Below are 19841 nucleotides of genomic sequence, written 5' to 3'. Positions count from 1 at the left end.
GACACAGGAGACAACTTCTTGAACAGAACACCAACAGCACAGTCTCTAAGAGCAACAATCCATAAATGGGACCTCATGAAACTGAAAAGTGAATGTAAAGCAAAAGACACTGTCATCAGAACAAAACGACAGCCTACATAGTGGGAAAGGATCTTCACCAACCCTATATCTAACAGAGGGCTTATATCCAGAATATATAAAGAACTAAAGATGTTAAAAAGCAATTAATCAAGTAATCTAATTAAAAATGGGGTACAGAGCTAAACAGAATTCTCTGTAGAGGAATATAGAATGCCAGAGAAACATTTAATGAGATGTGCAATATCCTTATCCACCAGGGAGATACAAATCAAAACGACCTTGAGATTTCAACTTATACCCATCAAAATGCTAAGATAAAAAATTCAAGTGACAACACATGCTGGAGAGGTTGTGGAGAGAGAGTAACCCTCCTCCCTTGCTGGTGGGAATGTAAACTGGTACAACCATTTTGGAAGTCAATCTGGCACTTTCTCAGACAATTAGGAATAGTGCTTCCTCAAGACCCAGCTATACCACTGCTAGGTATATACTCAAAATTTGCTCAAGTACACAACAAGGACATTTGCTCAACCATGTTTGTAGCAGCTTTATTTGTAATAGACAGAACCTGGAAACAACCCAGATGCCCCTCAACGGAAAAATGAATATAGAAATTGTGGTATTTTTACACAATGGAATACTACTCAGCAATGAAAAACAAGGAAATCATGAAATGTGCAGAAAATTGTGGGATCTAGAAAAGATCACTGTGAGTGAGGTATACCAGAATGAGAATGGCGCACATGTTATATACTCACCTATAAAATAGGATAAACATACTGAAATCTATACACCTAAAAAAGATAAACAAGAAGGAGAAACAGGGGTAACATGCTCACTCCTCATTTAGAAAGACAAATGGGATGGACATTGGATGTTGGAGAAAACAAGGAATAGGATGAGAGCCTACCACAGAAGGCCTCTGAAAGACTCTACCTAGCAGTGTATCAAAGCAGACACTGAGACTCATAACCAAACCTTTGCAGAGTGCAGGATATCATATTAAGTAAGGAAGAATTAGTATGACCTGGAGAGGACAGAAGCTCCATAAGGACCAAATATATATGGTCACAGAAGTCTTTTATGAGACTGCTTTTCCAAACAAGAACCATGTATAGATATAACCTAGAATCCCTGCTCAGACATAGCCCATGATAGCTCAGTATCCAAGCGAGTACCCTAGAAAGAACAGGGACTATTTATGACATGAATTCAATTGCTGACTCTTTGACCTCAACCCCCAAAGGAGGAGCAGCCCTGCTAGGCCACAGAGGAGGTTAAAACCTGGGTCAGATAAAAGGGGAGGAGGTCCTCCCTTAGCAGTAGACTTGGAAAGGGGCAGGGAGGATTTGAGAAGGGAGGGTGGGATTAGGAGGGAATGAGGAGGAGGGATACAGCTGGGATACAAAGTGAATGAACTGTAACTAATATTAAAAAAGAGAAAGAAAGAAAAGAAGAGGCTTCAGAGAAATAGTAACAAAACATAGCAAATTAACATATAAATAGGTAAACTAAAACCTATAATATCAAAGTTGGAGAAGACAAGACAATAGAAAAGTAAAAGCCTCAAGAGAGGGCACAGGAATCAGAGACTCACTTGTTTACACTTTCAGGAGTACAATAAAAGTACTAAAATGGAAGGTATAGCATATGTGCCGTGGACCTAATGTAGACAAACATGGGTCTGAGATTCCTGATTTAGAGACTGAATAAGGGCCTGGTCTGTGAGTATGGCAGAATATAATTAAGCATAAATTTTTTTAGAACAATAGTATTGGTTTTATTAAAAGCCTCTGTATTATCTAGTCTGATCCTTGGTAGGTCAAATAGTATCAGGAATTTGTTCCATGTCATGGAGAGATTCATGAGGGAAATCAGACATTGGTTGCTTGGAATGACAGTGGGGCATTTGGTCTAGGAAATCAGAGAGAGAAGTCTGTGGGCAGCCTACCTAGTATTCTGGCAGGAATTGCCAGAATCTCCAGGAAGAACACCTTGGGAAACCACTGGCAGTTGGAAGCTGGCATATAGCAAGGAGTAGGGAGAGGTAAAAAAAAAGAGAGGAATGTCTGTGGAATCCACAGAAAATGGGGCAGGTAGAAAGAGAGGTTGCAGCAGCTGTTCTGTTACACCACTAAGGATGAGGTTGAGGAATTGGGTCTGGAGAAACAGGGAGAGAGGAATGTTGCAGGCAATCTCTCTGCTTTTCTGGAAGGCGTGGCTTTCATTTGTCTTTTTTTGGTCATGTTCACTCCCTTGCAATTTTCCACATGTATTCACTATATCGCAGGTATGTGCCCCCTACCAACACCTGTCAATACGAATCCTTAACCATCCCTTTAATAGTTTCAAATTTTCATCATTTTGTGTGTGTCCTATTTGGTTTCATCATGGTCATCTCCATGACCATTGGATTTAGGCTGTACCTTGGAACATAGTATAGTCATCATTTTTTACACAAGGAAAATCATTAACTCATCCTTTCTTTGGATATCTTTGCAGGACATAGTTTAGCACAGAAAGGAAGACAATCCCCTCATTTTTTTCAACTCATGCTTAACAGAATCAACCAGGAATCATATCCTTAATCATTGATATAATTTTTAAAGCACAGTCACACTTCTTGGCCTTCAGCACAGATCACTGTGAAAAGGCTTCTTTGAGGAAGAAGGAGAGGGTTACTTTGCAATGTGTGTAAACAACAACATTTAGAAGGTTGTTTAACAGTAAGGAGATTAATCTAAATGGCAGCACCGATTACTCTTTATATGATATTACCTCCCTCCTCACAACCATGAAATTTCATGTGGGCTTATAATACAAAGAATGAAATAGTCTTTGATAAATATTCCTTCCATGCATTTTAGCTACATAGTTTGTCCATGAATATATTCAATATGCACAAAGTAAGAGTACTTCAGTCATGAATATACTAAATCATTCAGTTTTTTTAGTGACTATATTTTGAAACAATACAGAAATCAAAGTATGATAAACACATGATAAAAATTAAAATTCAAAATTTCACTGATTAATTTTAAAGAATAAGCAAAGCCTGTTTTTAGAAAGATGTGTTATTTTTATATAAATTAGATAATATTCATATATCTTGTAGGTTAATTAAGTCAGAGATAGAATTCTATGCTTAAAGCATACATTTTATAATAGGAAATCAACAACAAATCACTCATAACAGAAGCAAACAGATAAGCTGTGAATGTTGAAAAAAGTTGAGAAAACATCTTGAGAAAAGAAAAACAAGATACTTAAAAAAATTTTATTGTCCTGAAAATAAACTTGATAAATATTAGGTGAAATATTAAATACGAGAAAATCCATTGATGTGTTCATGGTTGTCAGACATATACAAGGGTTTAATGTATGTGACAGAAATATGGCATTAGAAACCAAGGTGTGTTTGTTTTTAATTCAAGATAAAAGACAAAAATGTTTAGGAGCAAAGTATTCAAAGTTTCTTTTTTGAATGTGTCTAAATATTTCAAAAGTTCTCTCCCTGTATGTTAAAATTTTCTATATCAAAATATAACAACATAATAGTAGTGCATAACTCAAGCTTCAAGAACAAAATGGTATGTTACATTTCAAAATTATTAAGCATATGGAACAAACTACAGTATCATTGGATTATAAGAAAAAAGTAAATGTGAATCCCAAGTTTGAGAACAAAATTTTTTGGTAATTAGTTTTGTTAATTAATTTCAAACACTATTATCCATATTGTACATAATACATGTCCAGAATTAGGGAGTATTTTCATAAGGAGAGGTACTATGCAAATTATTAGTATACACTATTATTCACTAATCTTATGAATAGAATTGAGCTTCTTTAATTTTTGTCATCATAGATAAAGAGTTTTATAGATTTGAAATGATTCATAGAGGACTTAAATATATGTTTCTGAAAAAAAAAGTAAGGTGAGTCAGGGATCATTTTAATGAGCTGAGGCTGAGTAACAACTTAGGGTGAAGGGGACTGAGGATTGAATCACAAACACTTCATTTCTGAACAGATATGGACCAGTGTGTGAAGTGTCCAGAAAGTCACTATGCAGACCCAAAGAAGAACCACTGTCTCAAGAAAACTGTGAGCTTTTTGGCCTACAAAGACCCCTTGGGGATGGCTCTCACCATCACAGCACTGTGCTTCTCTGCACTCACAGCTGCGGTCCTAGTAGTCTTTGTGAAATACAGAGACACAGCCATTGTCAAGGCCAATAATCGGGCTCTCAGCTACACCCTGCTCTTGACACTCATCATCTGTTTCCTCAGTTCCTTGCTCTTTATTGGCCACCCCAACACAGCCACCTGCATAATGCAGCAGACAGCATTTGGGATTTTGTTCACTGTGGCTCTCTCCACAGTGTTGGCCAAAGCTATCACAGTGGTTATTGCATTCAAGGTCACTGTACCAGCTAGACTGGTAAGGTGGTTAATGGTATCAAGAGCCCCTAATTTCATCATTCCTTTCTGCACACTGATCCAACTTATTCTCTGTGGAGTCTGGTTGTTTATCTCTCCACCCTTCCTTGATCAAGATGCAAATGCAGAACATGCCCACATCATCATTGTGTGCAACAAGGGTTCAGCAGTTGCTTTCCACTGTGTCCTGGGATACCTCTGCTCCTTGGCACTTGGGAGTTACACCATGGCCTTCTTGTCCAGGAATCTGCCTGACACATTCAATGAAGCCAAGTTTCTGTCATTCAGCATGCAGGTATTCTTCTGTGTGTGGGTCACCTTCCTCCCAGTCTACCACAGCACAAAGGGGAAGGTCATGGTGGCTATGGAAGTCTTCTCTATCTTGGCTTCCAGTGCAGCACTCCTTGGCTTGATCTTTGCCCCCAAGTGCTACATCATTTTGATAAGGCCAGATAAGAACTGCTGTGTTGACATAAGGCACAAAACTCATTCAAGAAGGAATATTCATTTCAAATGTAATTAATAATTAAAATTATTCTATGTTAGTGAATTAAATATAATGGATGAAGCAAGTATCCCACCATTCTAATATATTATTCAGTGTCTCACCGTCTCTTAATCTCTAATAATATGATGTGATTTTGTTGGTTCATAATTCTTCATTTAATTTCAATAAAGTGTGCTAGTTTTGAAAGCATATATGCTAAAATTGGAATATATATAGAAGATTCCCATGGCCCATCCACAAAGATGACATGCAAATTTGTGGAGCATTCCATATTTTTTGAATACAGGATCCTTCAATTTGCTGGATATAATAAAGATAAACATTACCTCAGAGTAAAGGGCTGGAAAAGGTTTTCTAAGCTAACAGACACAAGGAGCAAGTTAAAGTAGACATTCTGGTATTTAGTAAAATAGACTTTCAAACAAAATAATCAAAAGAGATGGGAAGGGCACTTCATTGTCATCAACTGTAACATACCAAGCTGAGGTCTCAATTCTGCATATCTATGCCCCATACACAAGGGCATCCACATTCATAAAAGAAACATTACTAATATAAATCACGCATCAATTCACACAAGTTAATAGTCGGAGATTTCATCATTCCGCTCTCACCAATGGACAGATCATCAGTTCTGAAACTAAACAGAGAAATAATGAAAATAACAGACATCATGAATCAAATGGACCTAACATTTATCTACAGAACTTTTTACCCAACACAAAAGAATATACATTCTTCTCAGCACGTCAGGGTATATTTTCCAAAACTGACCATATACCTGGTCACAAAGCAAGACTCAAGAGATATAAAAAAATTGAAATAACCCCTTGGATCTTATCAGATCACCATGGATTAAAGCTGGACCTCAGAAACAACAGATAGTCTGCAAACTCATGGAAAATGAACACTCCCTACTCAATCACCACTGGTTCAGGAAAGAAATGAGGAAAGGACTTAAAAATTTTCTAGGGTCCAATGAAAATAAAGACTCAACTTACCCAAAATTATGGGCCACATTAAAGGCATTGCTAGGAGGAAATTTCATAATATCAAATGCCTTCATAAGACAACTGGAAAGTTCTTTTACTAGCAATGTAAAACCTCACCTAAAAGCAAACAAACCCAAGAGGAGCAGATTTCAGGAAATAATCAAACTCAGGGCTGAAATCTATAACTTAGAAACAGAGAGAACAATACAATCAAATAAACCAAGCACTTATTCTTTGAGAAAATCAACAAGATAGACCCCTAGCCAATAACTACAAAGCAGAAGGAAAGTATTCAAATTATCAAAATCAGAAATGAAATGTGGAGCATAACAACAGACCCTGGGGAAATCCACAGAATCATTAGGTCTTACTTCAAAAGCCTGTATTCCATGAAATATGAAAACCTAAAGAAAATGAATTATTTTCTCAAAAGATTTCACTTACCAAAGCTAAATCAAGAGCAGGTAAAAGATTTCCACTGTCCAAAAATACCAAAGGAAACACCTAAGGAAATAGAAACAGTCATCAAAAGTCTTCCAAACAAAACAAAGCCCAGGTCCAGAGGGTTTCAGCTCAGATTTCTATCTGACTTTTATAGAAGAGATAATAACAATTTTCCTCAAGTCATTCCACAAAATAGAAACAGAAAGAACGTTGTCATAGTCATCCTATGAAGCCACAGTCACTATAATACCGAAACCACACAAATACTCAACAAAGAAAGATAATTTCAGAGCAATCACCCTCATGAGCATTGATGCAGAAATACTCAATGATATTCTTGCAAACTGAATCCAAGAACATATTAAATACATCGTCTATCATGATCAAGGAACCTTCAACCCAAAGATGCAGGGATGGTTCAGTACATGAAACACCATCAGGGGCTGGAAAGATAGCTCTAGTTTCAGAGCATTAGCTGCTATTCCACAGGTCCTGCTTTCAATTCCCAACAACCACAGGGTGGCTGATAACCATATATAATTTGATCTCATGCCCTCTTCTGGTGTGTTTTTCTACATGCAGACAGAACATTGTATACACAATAAATTAAAAATACTTTAAATATCCATCAATGTAATTGAAAATGTTAACAAAGTGAAAGAAAAAATAATCACATGATGAACTCATTAGATGCAAAAAAAAAAAAAAAAAACAAACCCACAAACCTTTAACCAAAACCAAAACCTTTTTCATGTTAAAAGTCTTGAAGGGATCAGGGATACAAGGTGAATACCTAACTGAATAAAGTCAATATACAGCAAGCCAATAGACAACATCAAATTACATAGAAAGACATTCAAAGCAATTCCACTAAAAAGATAGACAAGGAAAGGCTACCCACTCTCTCCATATCTTTTCAATATAGTACTTGAAATTCTAGGTAGAGCAATAAGACAAGGAAAAGAGATCATGAAGAAACAAATTAGAGAAAAAGAAGTCAAAGTATCATTATTCACAGATGATATAATAGTCTGCATGAGTGAAACACAAAATTCTATTAGGGAAATCCTACAGCTGACAAATATCTTCCACAATTGGCTGCATACAAATTTTGAAAATCATCTGTTGTCCTCCTGTACAAAGAACAAACAGCCTGAGAAAGAAATTAGGGAAACAACACCTTTCACAATGTCTGAGGAGAAATGAAGTCACTTGATGTAACTCTAACCAAGCCAGTGAAAGACCTGTAGGTCAAGAATGTCAAGTCTCTAAAGAATGAAACTGAAGAGGATATCAGAAGATGAAAAGATCTTTCATGCTCATGGATTGGTAGTATTAACATAGTAAAAATTGCCATCTTACCAAAAGCAATCTACAGATTCAATACAATTCCCATCAAAATACCAACAAAATTTATATACATATTTGAAAGAAAAATTCTCAATTTCATACTTAAAAAACACCAAAAAAACAGAAGAGGTAAGACAATCCTGTACAATAAAAGATCATCTGGAGGTATCCCCATCCTTGATTTGAAGCTTTACTACAGAGGAATAGTACTAAAAACTATATAGTACTGGCATAGAATTAGATTGGCTGATCAATTGATCAATGGAATCTAAACGAACACTCAAATATGAACCCACACAACTACTATCATCTGATATTTTACAAAGGAGCCAAAAGGATGCAGTGGAAAAAAAAACAGCACCTTCAACCAATGGTGCTGGTCTAACTGGATGTCTACATGTAAAAAAAAAGAAAAAGAAAAAAAAAAAGAATGTACATCCATATTTATCACCCTGCATAAAACTAAAATCCAAGAGAATCAAAGACTTCAATATAAACCAGACACCCTAAAACTGTTAGAATAAACAGTGGTGAAGAGCCTTGAACTCATTGGCACAGGAGACAACTTCCTGAACAGAACACCAACAGCATTGCCTCTAAGATCAACAATCAATAAGTGGGACCTTATGAAAATGAAAAGCTTCTGTAAAGGAGGGGGCAATGTTGTCAGAACAGAAAGACTGTCTACAGATTGGGAAAGGATCTTCACCAACCCTCTATCTGACAGAGGGCTAATATCCAGAACATATGAAGAACTCAAAAAGTTAAGCAGCAACAAATCAGTAATCCCATTAAAAAAACGGGGTAAAGAACTAACCAAAGAATTCTCAATAGAGAAAAGTCCAATTGTAGAGAAACACTTAAAGAAATGCTCAACATCTTTAGTCATCAGGGAAATGCACATTAAAACAACCCTGAGATTTCAGCTTACACCCATCAGAATGGCTAAGATTAAAAACTCAAGTGAAAACACATGCTGCAGAGGAAATGGAGAAAGAGGAACCCCCCTCCACAGCTGGTGGGAATATAAACTTCTACAGACACTTTGGAAATCAATCTGGCACTTTCTCAGAAAATCAGGAATATTGCTACCTCAAGATTCAGCGATGGCACTCCTTGCCATATATCCAAAAGATGCTCAAGTATGCAAGGACATTTGCTCAATGAAGTTCGTAGCAGCTTTATTTGTAATAGCCAGAAGCTGCAAACAACCCAGATGCCCCTCATTTGAGGAATGGATACAAAATTTGTGGTACCTTTACACAATGTAGTACTACCTAGCAATTAAAAACAAGGAAACCATGGAATTTGCAGGCAAATGGTGAGATCTAGAAAAGATCATCCTGAGTGTGGTATCCCAGAAGGAGAAAGACACACAGGATATACACTCAATCTTTAGTGGATATTAAACATATAATATAGGAAAAACATACTAAAATCTACGTACCTAAGTAAACTAATCAAGAAGGAGGACGCTGTGTAAGATGCTCAATCCTCATCCAGAAATGCAAAGAGGATGTACATCAGAAGAGGGAGAACACAGGAAACAGGACAGGAGCTTATCACAGAGGGCCTCTGAAAGAGTCTACACTGTAGGGTATCAAAGCAGATTCTGAGACTTAAAGCCAAACATTGGGCAGAGTGCAGAGAATCTTATGAAAGAAGTGGGAAATAGTAAAACCTGGAGAGGACAGGAGCTCCACCAGGAGAGCAAGAGAACAAAAACATCTGGGCACCTGGGCACAGGTTTGTTTTTTTTTTTTTTTTTCTGAGACTGATTCTCCAACCAAGGACCATTTATGGAGAGAAACATTGAAGAAAAATAGTTTAGTTCCTTAGTAAGCAGATGATATTGACTGAAAAAAATTGGAAGAATGCTATTATTTCAATCTGAACGAAGGATAAACACACCCAATATGTCAAAATTAAAAAAAATTTATCTGGGCACAGGGTCTTTTCTGAGACTGACATTCAACCAAGGACCATGTATGGATATAACCTAGAACCTCCACTCAGATGTAGCCTGTGGTAGCTCAGTAACCAATTGGTTTCCCAAAGTGAGGGGAACAAGGACTATTTCTAAAAGGAACTCAATGACTGGCTCTTTGGCCTCCCCACCCACGAAGGGAGGAGCAGTCCTGTTAGGCCACAGAGGAGGGCTTTGCAGCCAGTCCTGAAGATACCTGATGAAACAGGATCAGACGAATGGGGAGGAGGTCCCCCCCATCAGTGGACTTGGAAAGGGGCACGGTGGAGATGAGGGAGGGAGGGAGAGAGGGAATGAGGGATCGGGACACGTCGGGGATACAGAGTTAATAAAATATAACTGATAAAAAAAATAAAAATAAAAAAATTGCCAACACAATCTGTATTTATTAAAATAGATCCAGAAAACAGCATGAAGTCAAATAAATGAAAAGAATCAATACACATCTTTCAATAATAACTATATTACTGGTCTCAGTTTCTCACTAAAGACACACAAACTAACACATTAAGAAACAGCGTCCACGTGTTTTCTGTGCCTGAGAACCTCCCCTCAACAACAGACATAGATACCTACAGTAAATGGACAAAAATTTATTCCAAGCAAATGGAACCAGAAAACTACCATAGTCTTATCATTTATTTGATTTCATGCTGGTTTCTTGGATTTATTTTAATAAATACAGATTATGCTGGCAATATTATTTGTCACTTCTGACATCGTGGTTGTGTTTATCCTTCACATCAGATTGAAATATTAGCATACCTATTTTTTCTATTAATATCATCTGCTTACTAAGATTATTTTCTTATTTTCTTCAATGTTTACCTCATTTTCTTCAATGTTTATCCTTAAATACTTGTGAGAAACTAATTTTCTTCACCTTATCTTCTTTTCAGACTGTGATGTCTGTATCATCCATTAAGTGATTGTATTTTTATAATCACTCACTTCACACATTATAAATATGATTTATGTCAGAAAATAACAAGAATAAAAAGATATTTTAAATGTCTACTCCTGTTTACCAGGACATTTTCTCAAACCCATGTGTTTAAGTGTCATGAATATTCTGAACCAAAGAATATTGTTTCATAATTTGTCAATAAACTTCTTATTTTTCAGACTGAGTTCTCTGTGTCTAAGGGAGGAGCAGTTTTGCCTTGATTGAATCACAAGTTTGCTTTATTATCCAGGATTGCACTGAAATGTGACTTACTGAACACCAGGTTTTTCTATGCATTTTCATAACATACAGTTTTATACTAGACAGTTTCTGCTATTTTCAACTCATTGCATGTTGTTAATCTGAAACAAAAAATAAAGTCCCAACAAACTATAGTTTTGAAGACTTTAAGTTAGCTTGGTTGACTCCAATTTGAAATGAGAAACCATCTTGACTGAGGGCTGAACTCAGGTACCAGGAAATATCACAGAATGTGCACTTGACAGAAAACAAAGTTAACTCTCCCAGCAATAGCTTCCAGGAATTATCACAGAATAAGTACTTGGTAGAAATCATCCAAAATCTCCCTGGCAACAATCAATGAGAATCAGTTGGGAAAATTCTCCCCAACGTTCCAGATGTAGTTTAGAAGAATGGCAATTGTGATTATGTGCCTCACATAGAGGGTCACTGAGCTGTATGGCTTTTACCCAATCCTGTAACACCAAGGCATGAACAACCAGTTTGATGTCATGGAAATATCCTGCTTACATTTTTTCCCTTTAAAGGCCCTTTTCACCCAGGGCTCAGGGTCCCACTTTTCTACTGCTGCATCAGTGACACTTGGGTCCCGACTTGGATCTCTCTTGTAATAAAGCTCTCTTGCCTTTTCATCTAGTCATCTCCTGGTTGTCTCTGGGGGTCTCGTGATCCTGGCATAAGAGTTAACGTGTTAACATTTCTTAATGTAGTACTTTTTGTTTCATTTTGTGTTATTGTCACTCTACTCACCCATCCTTTTCTTAGATGAGTCAATTTATTTAGGGGGCCAATCTTTCATTACTACATCACAATACACAGTACATTCACTGCCCTAAACTACTGGTGGCTAGAAAATAGAGTCCTACTCAAGATAGCTTTCCTCAGAGTACTAGGTAAAAGAAGACAGGGTAATGCTTTTAAATTATTATACTTTTTTTTTTAAAAAAGAGAAGGATTTCTAACACACCTTGATAATTTCAGAGCTTGGTAAGCAGTTGGTGAGCACACTGACTTAGGTGCAGGGATGGATTACAATGATGCCTCTACTCAAAGATTAACCCCGAAAGGAAATTTAAAAAAAAGTCTAAGTGTCCAGAAGCTCAAATCTCAGAAAGTAAATAGGGGACTTGATTATTTTTACTGAAATTAAGTAGATAATTTAAAATGAGTAATACTGCAGGACTATTTTTTTCCAAAGTGATAAATAAGCTGATTATGTTGTGTGCATTAATCATATTGTTCTGCATGTACAGGTGTGTTGGGGCTGGACAGATGGCTTAGAGGGTAAGAGGTTAAGAGGACTAGGGGTTCTACCAAAGATCCTGAGTTCAATTCCCAGCAACCATATAGTGGTTCACAACCATCTATGATGAGATATGTTGCCCTCTTCTGGCATGTCAGCATACACACATGCAGAACACTGTATACATAAGTAAGAAATGAATCTTAAAAAAAAAAACATGTAATAAGAAAAAAAAAAAACGAATGTGTAATAGAAGAAATTTCTGAGGCACATATAGTCAGTACAAAGAGTAGACTCCATTGATTGTCTTATACTGAAAAAGCATGAACCCCTTATTTTCTTTGTGTGTAGATAGGAACATTTTCAGGCCTTCTCCTGATTCCCTTATCACAGGAACCTCTGCTGTAGCATGTTTTCATCAGCTGAAGGTGTTTTCCTAAGAAAAGTTCCTTGTTCCAAACTTGGCCAAAACAGCCCAATTAGAAAGTTGATCCCTGAATTACAGATGTCTACTTTCTTGGCTGAAATCATGCTGCCTGTGGTTAGAACAGAAGATCCAAAACAAATTTTTCAACTTGTTTTCAAGCATAAACCAGGACCTCAGATGCAGAGCCTAAGGAAAGAAAGAATTTCAGAACTCTTAATGGCAGTGGAGGAAGTGTCAGGAAGAACTTGGGGTGATTAATGTGACAGCTGCCCTCATTAACAAAGGGAGAAACACACATGATCACAAAAACTTGAGGTGAATATATACCTGCTGGACATTGTTAAATTTGTATTCACTAGTCTTTTTTTTTTTTTTTTTTTTTTTTGCATAGTCATTTGAGCAGGGGAGGGAGTGAAACAGTGCTGGTAGAGAGAAAAATCTCACTCAAGGGAGAAGGTCCTAGATGAAGGGTTTAGGATGTAGGTTGGTGAGAATGGTAGGAAGCATTTATGCCAAGCAGACAGGAAGACTCACTAATCAGCTGGTGTTGGGGACAGGAATGTAGCAATCAGCCTAGAAAAGAGAAGTCTGAAAACTAGGGAAAAGGGGAGGAATCTCACCCTCTGAGACAGGCAGTAGGTGTGAGACTGAGGCTGTTGATTGGTAGTACTTATCTGGATTCCATTTGAGCTGAGAGGTGGATTCAGGTGGATTTTCTGCAGCTAACAAGAATTCCTGCTAAGTTTTACAAAGCAGATAAACTTTAGACTTGTTGGCATGATCATTGTAATGTGCAGTGAAATATACATTGTAGAAAAGGCAGTAGATGTTCACCTTTGTCTTACCAGCATAAACACTCTTATTTAAGGTGAGCTCTGGAAAGGCAGAAGCCATCCATAAAGTAGAAGGGGCAAAAGCTCACATGATCTCAACTTTCAGTATGAATGCACATCATAGAAAGGAGGCTTCTCTCTATCCAGAAGACTGGATATATATAAGGCTAGCACAGTAAGAGACGACTTTAAAGTCTACACTTAAAAGACAAACCAAAGGAGATTTAAAATCTTGTTGAGGCAGCTGCAGGACGGGTATCCTTCCTGGCTGCATTTAAACCAGGACCCTAACAAAACTGACTTAGGTTGGATCCCTGTGGGATGGGGCATCACAGCCATTTTGTTTCCTCTGTGGGAATGCTGACAGCCTCAGGGCAGCAGCCAAGGCCTGGCGCATAGTTTTCTGCTGTCGCAGAGTCTGTTGGGAAGGCTCCTCTTGGGCTTTAAAGACTTTAAAAAAATCATTTTTACAAACTTCTGTATGGGGGCTCAGGAATCATCATCAGCTGTTTAGTTATGATGGCAGTGAGACTGTGTCTGCATCTGTAGGAGTATGAATATATTTTTGGACATTTTAGAGGACTTGATCATCTACAAGATGACTATTAAATTGCATTTCTTAATTATCAAATATTAGGACTTTAAGTTTCATCCCTGTTAAGTTGGAACCTTAAAAAAAAACATAAACATAGTCCATAAAGACGGAGTTTAACAGTTTCCTCTATGACTTAGTTTATAAAAAATCCATAGTTTATAAAAGTCCACGGCTATAATTCAGAAAACAAGACTAAACACATTTATGAGGCAGTGATTTTTTAACCTTTTTGAGAGTGAAGATAGAACATAATGTCCAAGTTTTAGCATTGCAAACAAATGAATGTCTCTAAAATCAATATTTCACATAGTTAAAGGGTATCTAGGCAAAAACTTTTATCTATTAACTCATGAGTTATTAGTTTTAGAACCAACAATATAGTAGAGCAATTTAAAATAACTTTAAAATTTGAATTTATTATACTAAATCTATTAGCCAGAAAGCCTAGTGGTGAATCCAGAACATAGGCAGCTGATGGCAAGAGAAACAGCATTCATTCATTCATTCATTCATTCATTTAGGAACTGGTAAAGACATAGGCAGTTAGATATACTTTTTTTTTCAATGCAGTTTATTCAGGAACATTGAACAATCCTCGGACCCCGGGGAAAGCCAGCCCACAGCTTAAATAGCCTCTGGGTAGCCAACCCAGGCGTGCCACGGGGGCAATGAAGATAGGTCCACATACATGGAAGCAAGCCAGATCCTAGGCCTTAGCCAAATGTGGAGTTGTTCGTGACAGAGAGCACTCACCATCGGGAAGGTGGAAGGCGGAAACCAGCTCCATCTTTAAGGCATAGCATTCCGCAGCTCTCTACAGTTCCCCCTTTTTGTTTTAGACGCATCAGGCAAGAGTAGAGGTCTGATCTCTGATATTAGAAATAAATTGGGACTTTGTACAGATGTTCATTTAGGTGTCATCCACCCAAAGAGCATCAGACCCGTCCGATACCTTTTTCTCAGAGGCGGGACCTGGGGCATCAACCCGCATGCAATCAGACTTGCTCTTCTCTGGATCCAAAGCGGCTGACCCTGAGTGCAGTGCTTAGCCTCGTATCATGAGCGTAACATTTTAGCTTTTTATGGTATCCAACCATGCTTGGGGAGAATGTCCTGCTTCAATGGCTGTAAAGGCCTGAATGATCATGGCTGCATCACACTGTTGTGAGACTCTAATCTTGCATATATACCACAGGCAAACCAAGGAGACCAACACCAGAAGGCCTGCTAACACTCCCATGCCCGCCCATTCCTTCAGATGATTCATGGCTGCAGCAATCCATGTTGATAATCCTGTGGCTAGTCCTGCGTCCACTCCGGTAGAATTTACTGTGACAATGGCCACTCTCAGCTGCTCCATCGTAGTATCGAATTCTCCAGTCCAATTACCTAAAATATAGCTCGACAATTGTTTAGACAGATTTGCAGCACAGGAAAAATTCTCATGTTGTATGCTAGTGACACAAAGTCCAGCATACTTTCATTGACAGCCAGGTTGAGCGATTTGCCATAGGGTATCAATTTGCTCCTGCAAGAGGTCAATCCTCTGATTGAACACCATCAAGCTTCCTTTTAGTTGAGCATTAATTCCTTTATGTACAACTAAGGCATGAGCTACATTGGCTAAATGATTTTTCAGGGTCTGAGCAGTCTGCCCAGTATGACTCATGGCTAATGCCCTGGTGGTAGCTCCAACAGCCGTCAATGAGATGGTAGTAACAATGGTGGCTGTAGTTCCAAGATCCCTTTTCTGTCTGAAGAGAGTCATAGCGTGAGGGGCATCAATGGGCACAGGCACCCAGTGAGGCATGCGAGTAACCAGGGCATACCTAAATTTACTAGCATTCCAGCATTGGGCAAAAAAGCAAGTATCATTACCACAATTACTTGGCTCTATCTGGCTAATAATGAATAAAAATGGGGGATATAGACAAACAGGTGTGGGCTTATAGGAAATATTATGAGAAGCCTTAACCCTTCGTTGGAACATCCTGCGTCAGTTCTAGAACTAGCAGTGGTGGTGTCCGAGGTCTGAGTAGGTTCAGGAGACCATTGCCCCCAGGGGCGAGATGTGCTCCATGCCAATTGACTAACTCCATGTTTTCCTCCAATTTTGAAAGTCATTTAAGGTTCTTAAATTATTTTTTATTTTTTTTCTAAATTTTTCATCAATTACACTTTATTCATTCTGCATCCCCCCATAAGCCCCTCCCTCCTCTCCTCCCAATCCCACCCTCCCTCCTCCCTCTGCTTGCATGCCACTCCCCAAGTCCACTAATAGGGGAGGTTCTCCTCTCCTTTCTGATCTTAATCTGTCAGTTCACCTCAAAAGTGGCTGTATTGTCCTCTACTGTGGCCTGGTAAGGCTGCTCCCCCCCCCCCCCCAGAGGGAGGTGATCAAAGAGCAGGCCAATCAGATTATGTCAGAGGCAGTCCCTCTTCACATTACTATGTAACCCAATTGGACTCTGAACTGCCCTGGGCTACATCTGTGCAGGGGTTCTGGGTTATCTCCATGAATAGTCCTTGGTTGGAGTATGAGTCTCTGGGAAGTTCCCTATGTTCAAATTTTCTTGTTCTGTTGCTTTCCTTGTGGAGACCCTGTCCATTTTAAATTAGCTTGTTAATCTAATTTATAACCTTGAAATTTCAGCATCATATAAAAATTATTTCGAACTAGGGTTAAGTCATATATATAGCATGGTGTAAAGGTATAGCTTTGAATTTATATAAAAATCCGTAACAATTAAAAATGAGGCTTGTTTTCCTAGTTAGTCTAAAGGGACATAAAATAACAAACAGAAAGTTAATTATGACTATGAAGTTTTACTAATGTTTCATATTGTGTGGTCATCTTAAGGTTTAAAGTTTAGAAGGGGGTGGGAAAGAGCGCTTAGCTTTGGGAATCCTACAGGAGAGGGGAGGGGTGAGCGAGTCCACGTGGGAAGAAGCCATATGGTAGAATTTAACCAAAGGTAAGAATTTGGGATAACAGACAGACCTTAGGAGTGACTGGTGCAGCCACTATCCTTATTCAATTCCAACATGCTAATGCCTGTGCTATAGGGTCTCAGCCTCCTCCCGGTGGTTCTAGGGCAGCATCTATAGGTCCTAGACCAAGCCAATGTGCCGGCTGTCTTGTCCCCTGTACACAGAGCACATGGCGGAGGCAGCGGCAATGGTAGGGCTGCTCAGAGTCTGAGTGGCCACCTGAAACAGGAAAGATGCATACGGTGGCAGAGCGGCAGCAGCACGGACAGGTACGAGCGATGGTGAAAGGAGGCGCAGGAGATGAGGGTGCAAGAATAAGATTTGTTTAAGGCAGGCATGTGAAGAGGGGTTTCAGCATGTCTAAACGTTACCAGAAGAGCACTCCCCGTGCGGGCCGCCAATGTTAGCATTTATTTTAAAAATGCCACGCGTACAACAGATCTGACATGAAAGAGTTTTATTCCATCGAACGGAAGCGGAAGGGAGTTTGGGCCTGAGTTAGCCATGAGGCACAGAGAGAGAGAGAGACAGAGAGACAGAGAGACAGAGAGACAGAGAGACAGAGACAGAGATGGAGCAAGTAGCGTGCCCAGACAAAGAAAACAAGCAGAGAGAGCAAGGGAGAACAAGAGACCAACGAGTGGCAGGTTGGTCCTTTTATGTCTTTTGCGCAGCTGAACCAAGTCTTCCGGGTGAGTCTGCCATACACCTGGTTGACGACACATGATGGCATCATAGGTTACTGGGTGACCCCCTGATTACGTCATAGGTGAGTAGGGGACCCAGAGGCAGGCTACCTATATGCTAAGGATACTAGTAGCAATATGGATCAAGGTCTCTGATTTTAATGATGTGTTTACAATACAGAAGGTGCTGTACTGAGAATTTTATATACATTACGTCACACAAGAGAGCATGGAGCTTCTAACACCCATTTGTCACATGAGAAATTTAGGATATTAGTGGATTTAATAACACACCCAAGGTCATTACATTCAATCTGATTGGAAAACCTACACTCTCATCTCTCTATATGGTAGAATTTGGAGAATTTTATGCTTCCTGAGTGGTTTTACAAATACATTGTCTTGTGACTCATTTTTTTTTCCCCATCAGTAAAGTGTTTAAGCCACACTCACAGACCTGTTTTTTTTTCTTTTATACAGAATTATAGCAGCTGATTTTGGTAGCTTAAATAGTAGCATATAAATAAAGATGTAAGACCTCAGGCAAATCGCTTAACCCCCCTGAACTTCAGTTTCCTCATTTGTAGGATGATAAAATGATAATACTGCCTCACAGGGCTGTTTGATGATCAAACGCAATAATGCAAGCAAAGTGCTGTCAATGAATAATGCTGGCTCGGTTCCCTTATTTGCAACCCCTTCCTGTGGGCACCCGTCTAAGAAAATGTGGGAAGATTTGATACTATCTGGGTTGCTAAATAATTAATCTCTCATCCTGAAAAGGATTTGAAGTATATTAATGAGCAAAAGGTAGTGTCATCACTGTAAGTGTCTCTTATGTTTCTGTAATTTCCTCCTTCCAGCCAGGCCGTTCTCACTGAATTCATTCATACATTCGGAGAGACATTTCATATAAGTAGTAGTGATTAAGTCTTCTGCTTGCCAGACATCATTCTGTGTCCTCAACCCCATAGCCAGCACTCTTCTTTCATTGTCCAATTGTGCTTACTTCCTGGCTTTCTGGTAGATGTCACCTATATCCGTTAACCTTCCACTCACTTTCCAACCAATGGTGACATGACTTTTGACAATTTTATTGTAGTTTCCCCTGATCCCTCAAATACTAACCCTGACAAATGCTGTGCCTCTTTTTTATTTTTTTATCTTTCTGACTTTTGTTGTACTCCACCTTGCTGATGAGTTCTTCCTTCTTAAAACTTTCTAGTGATATTTTTAAAAATAAAATGTGCTCTTTTTTCTTTTACTTTCCTAACCTTCAATTTTTTAATCTTTTTTTATTTAATTTTATTTTTTTCTTATCAGTTATATTTTATTAACTCTGTATCCCAGCCGTGTCCTGATCCCTCATTCCCTCCCAGTCCCTCCCTCCCTCCTTCATCTCCACCTTGCCTCTTTCCAAGTCCACTGATACGGGGGGACATCCTCCCCATTCATCTGATCCTGTTTTATCAGGTATCTTCAGGACTGGCTGAAAAGCCCTCCTCTGTGGCCTAACAGGACTGCTTCTCCCTTGGGGGTGGGGAGGCCAAAGAGCCAGTCATTGAGTTCCTGTTATAAATAGTCCTTGTTCCCCTCACTTTGGGAAACCAATTGGTTACTGAGCTACCACAGGCTACATCTGAGTGGAGGTTCTAGGTTATATCCATACATGGTCCTTGGTTGAATGTCAGTCTCAAAAAAGACCCTGTGCCCAGATATATTTGGTCCTTGTGGAGCTCCTATCCTGTCCCCATCAGACTAACTCCTCTTCTTTCTTTTTTTTTTTTTCAATGCAGTTTATTCAGGAACTTTGAACAATCATCTGACCCTGGGTAAAGCCAGCCCACTTTAAATAGCCTCTGGGTAGCCAACCCCAGCGTGCTACGTGGGCAATGCAGATAAGTCCACATACATGGAAGCAAGCCAGATCCTCAGCCTTAGCCAAATGTGGAGTTGTTTGTGACAGAGAGCACTCACCATCAGGAAGGTGGAAGGCAGAAACCAGCTCCATCTTTAAGGCACGGCATTACGCAGCTCTCTACAGTTCCCCCTTTT

General features: G+C 38.8%; 1 protein-coding gene and 1 non-coding gene across 2 annotated transcripts in view; both read left to right on the top strand.

Annotated features, from left to right (window-relative positions):
• The window catches only part of LOC110566938 (vomeronasal type-2 receptor 116-like), a 33256-nt gene extending 28210 nt beyond the window's left edge, over positions 1-5046 (top strand). Inside the window, exon 6 of the mRNA XM_021664858.1 lies at positions 4115-5046. Coding sequence (XP_021520533.1) covers positions 4115-5046 — 932 coding nt within the window. The remainder of the gene's footprint in view (positions 1-4114) is intronic.
• Positions 5047-5202: 156 nt separating this feature from the next.
• On the top strand, positions 5203-5308 carry LOC132650507 (U6 spliceosomal RNA). Its single transcript, XR_009588857.1, has one exon. It is a non-coding gene; the product is annotated as a U6 spliceosomal RNA (small nuclear RNA).
• Positions 5309-19841: the final 14533 nt, after the last annotated feature.

This window comes from Meriones unguiculatus, assembly GCF_030254825.1.
Source record: "Meriones unguiculatus strain TT.TT164.6M chromosome 13 unlocalized genomic scaffold, Bangor_MerUng_6.1 Chr13, whole genome shotgun sequence".
NCBI lineage: Eukaryota > Metazoa > Chordata > Mammalia > Rodentia > Muridae > Meriones > Meriones unguiculatus.
This window is presented reverse-complemented; position numbering and strand designations above follow the sequence as displayed.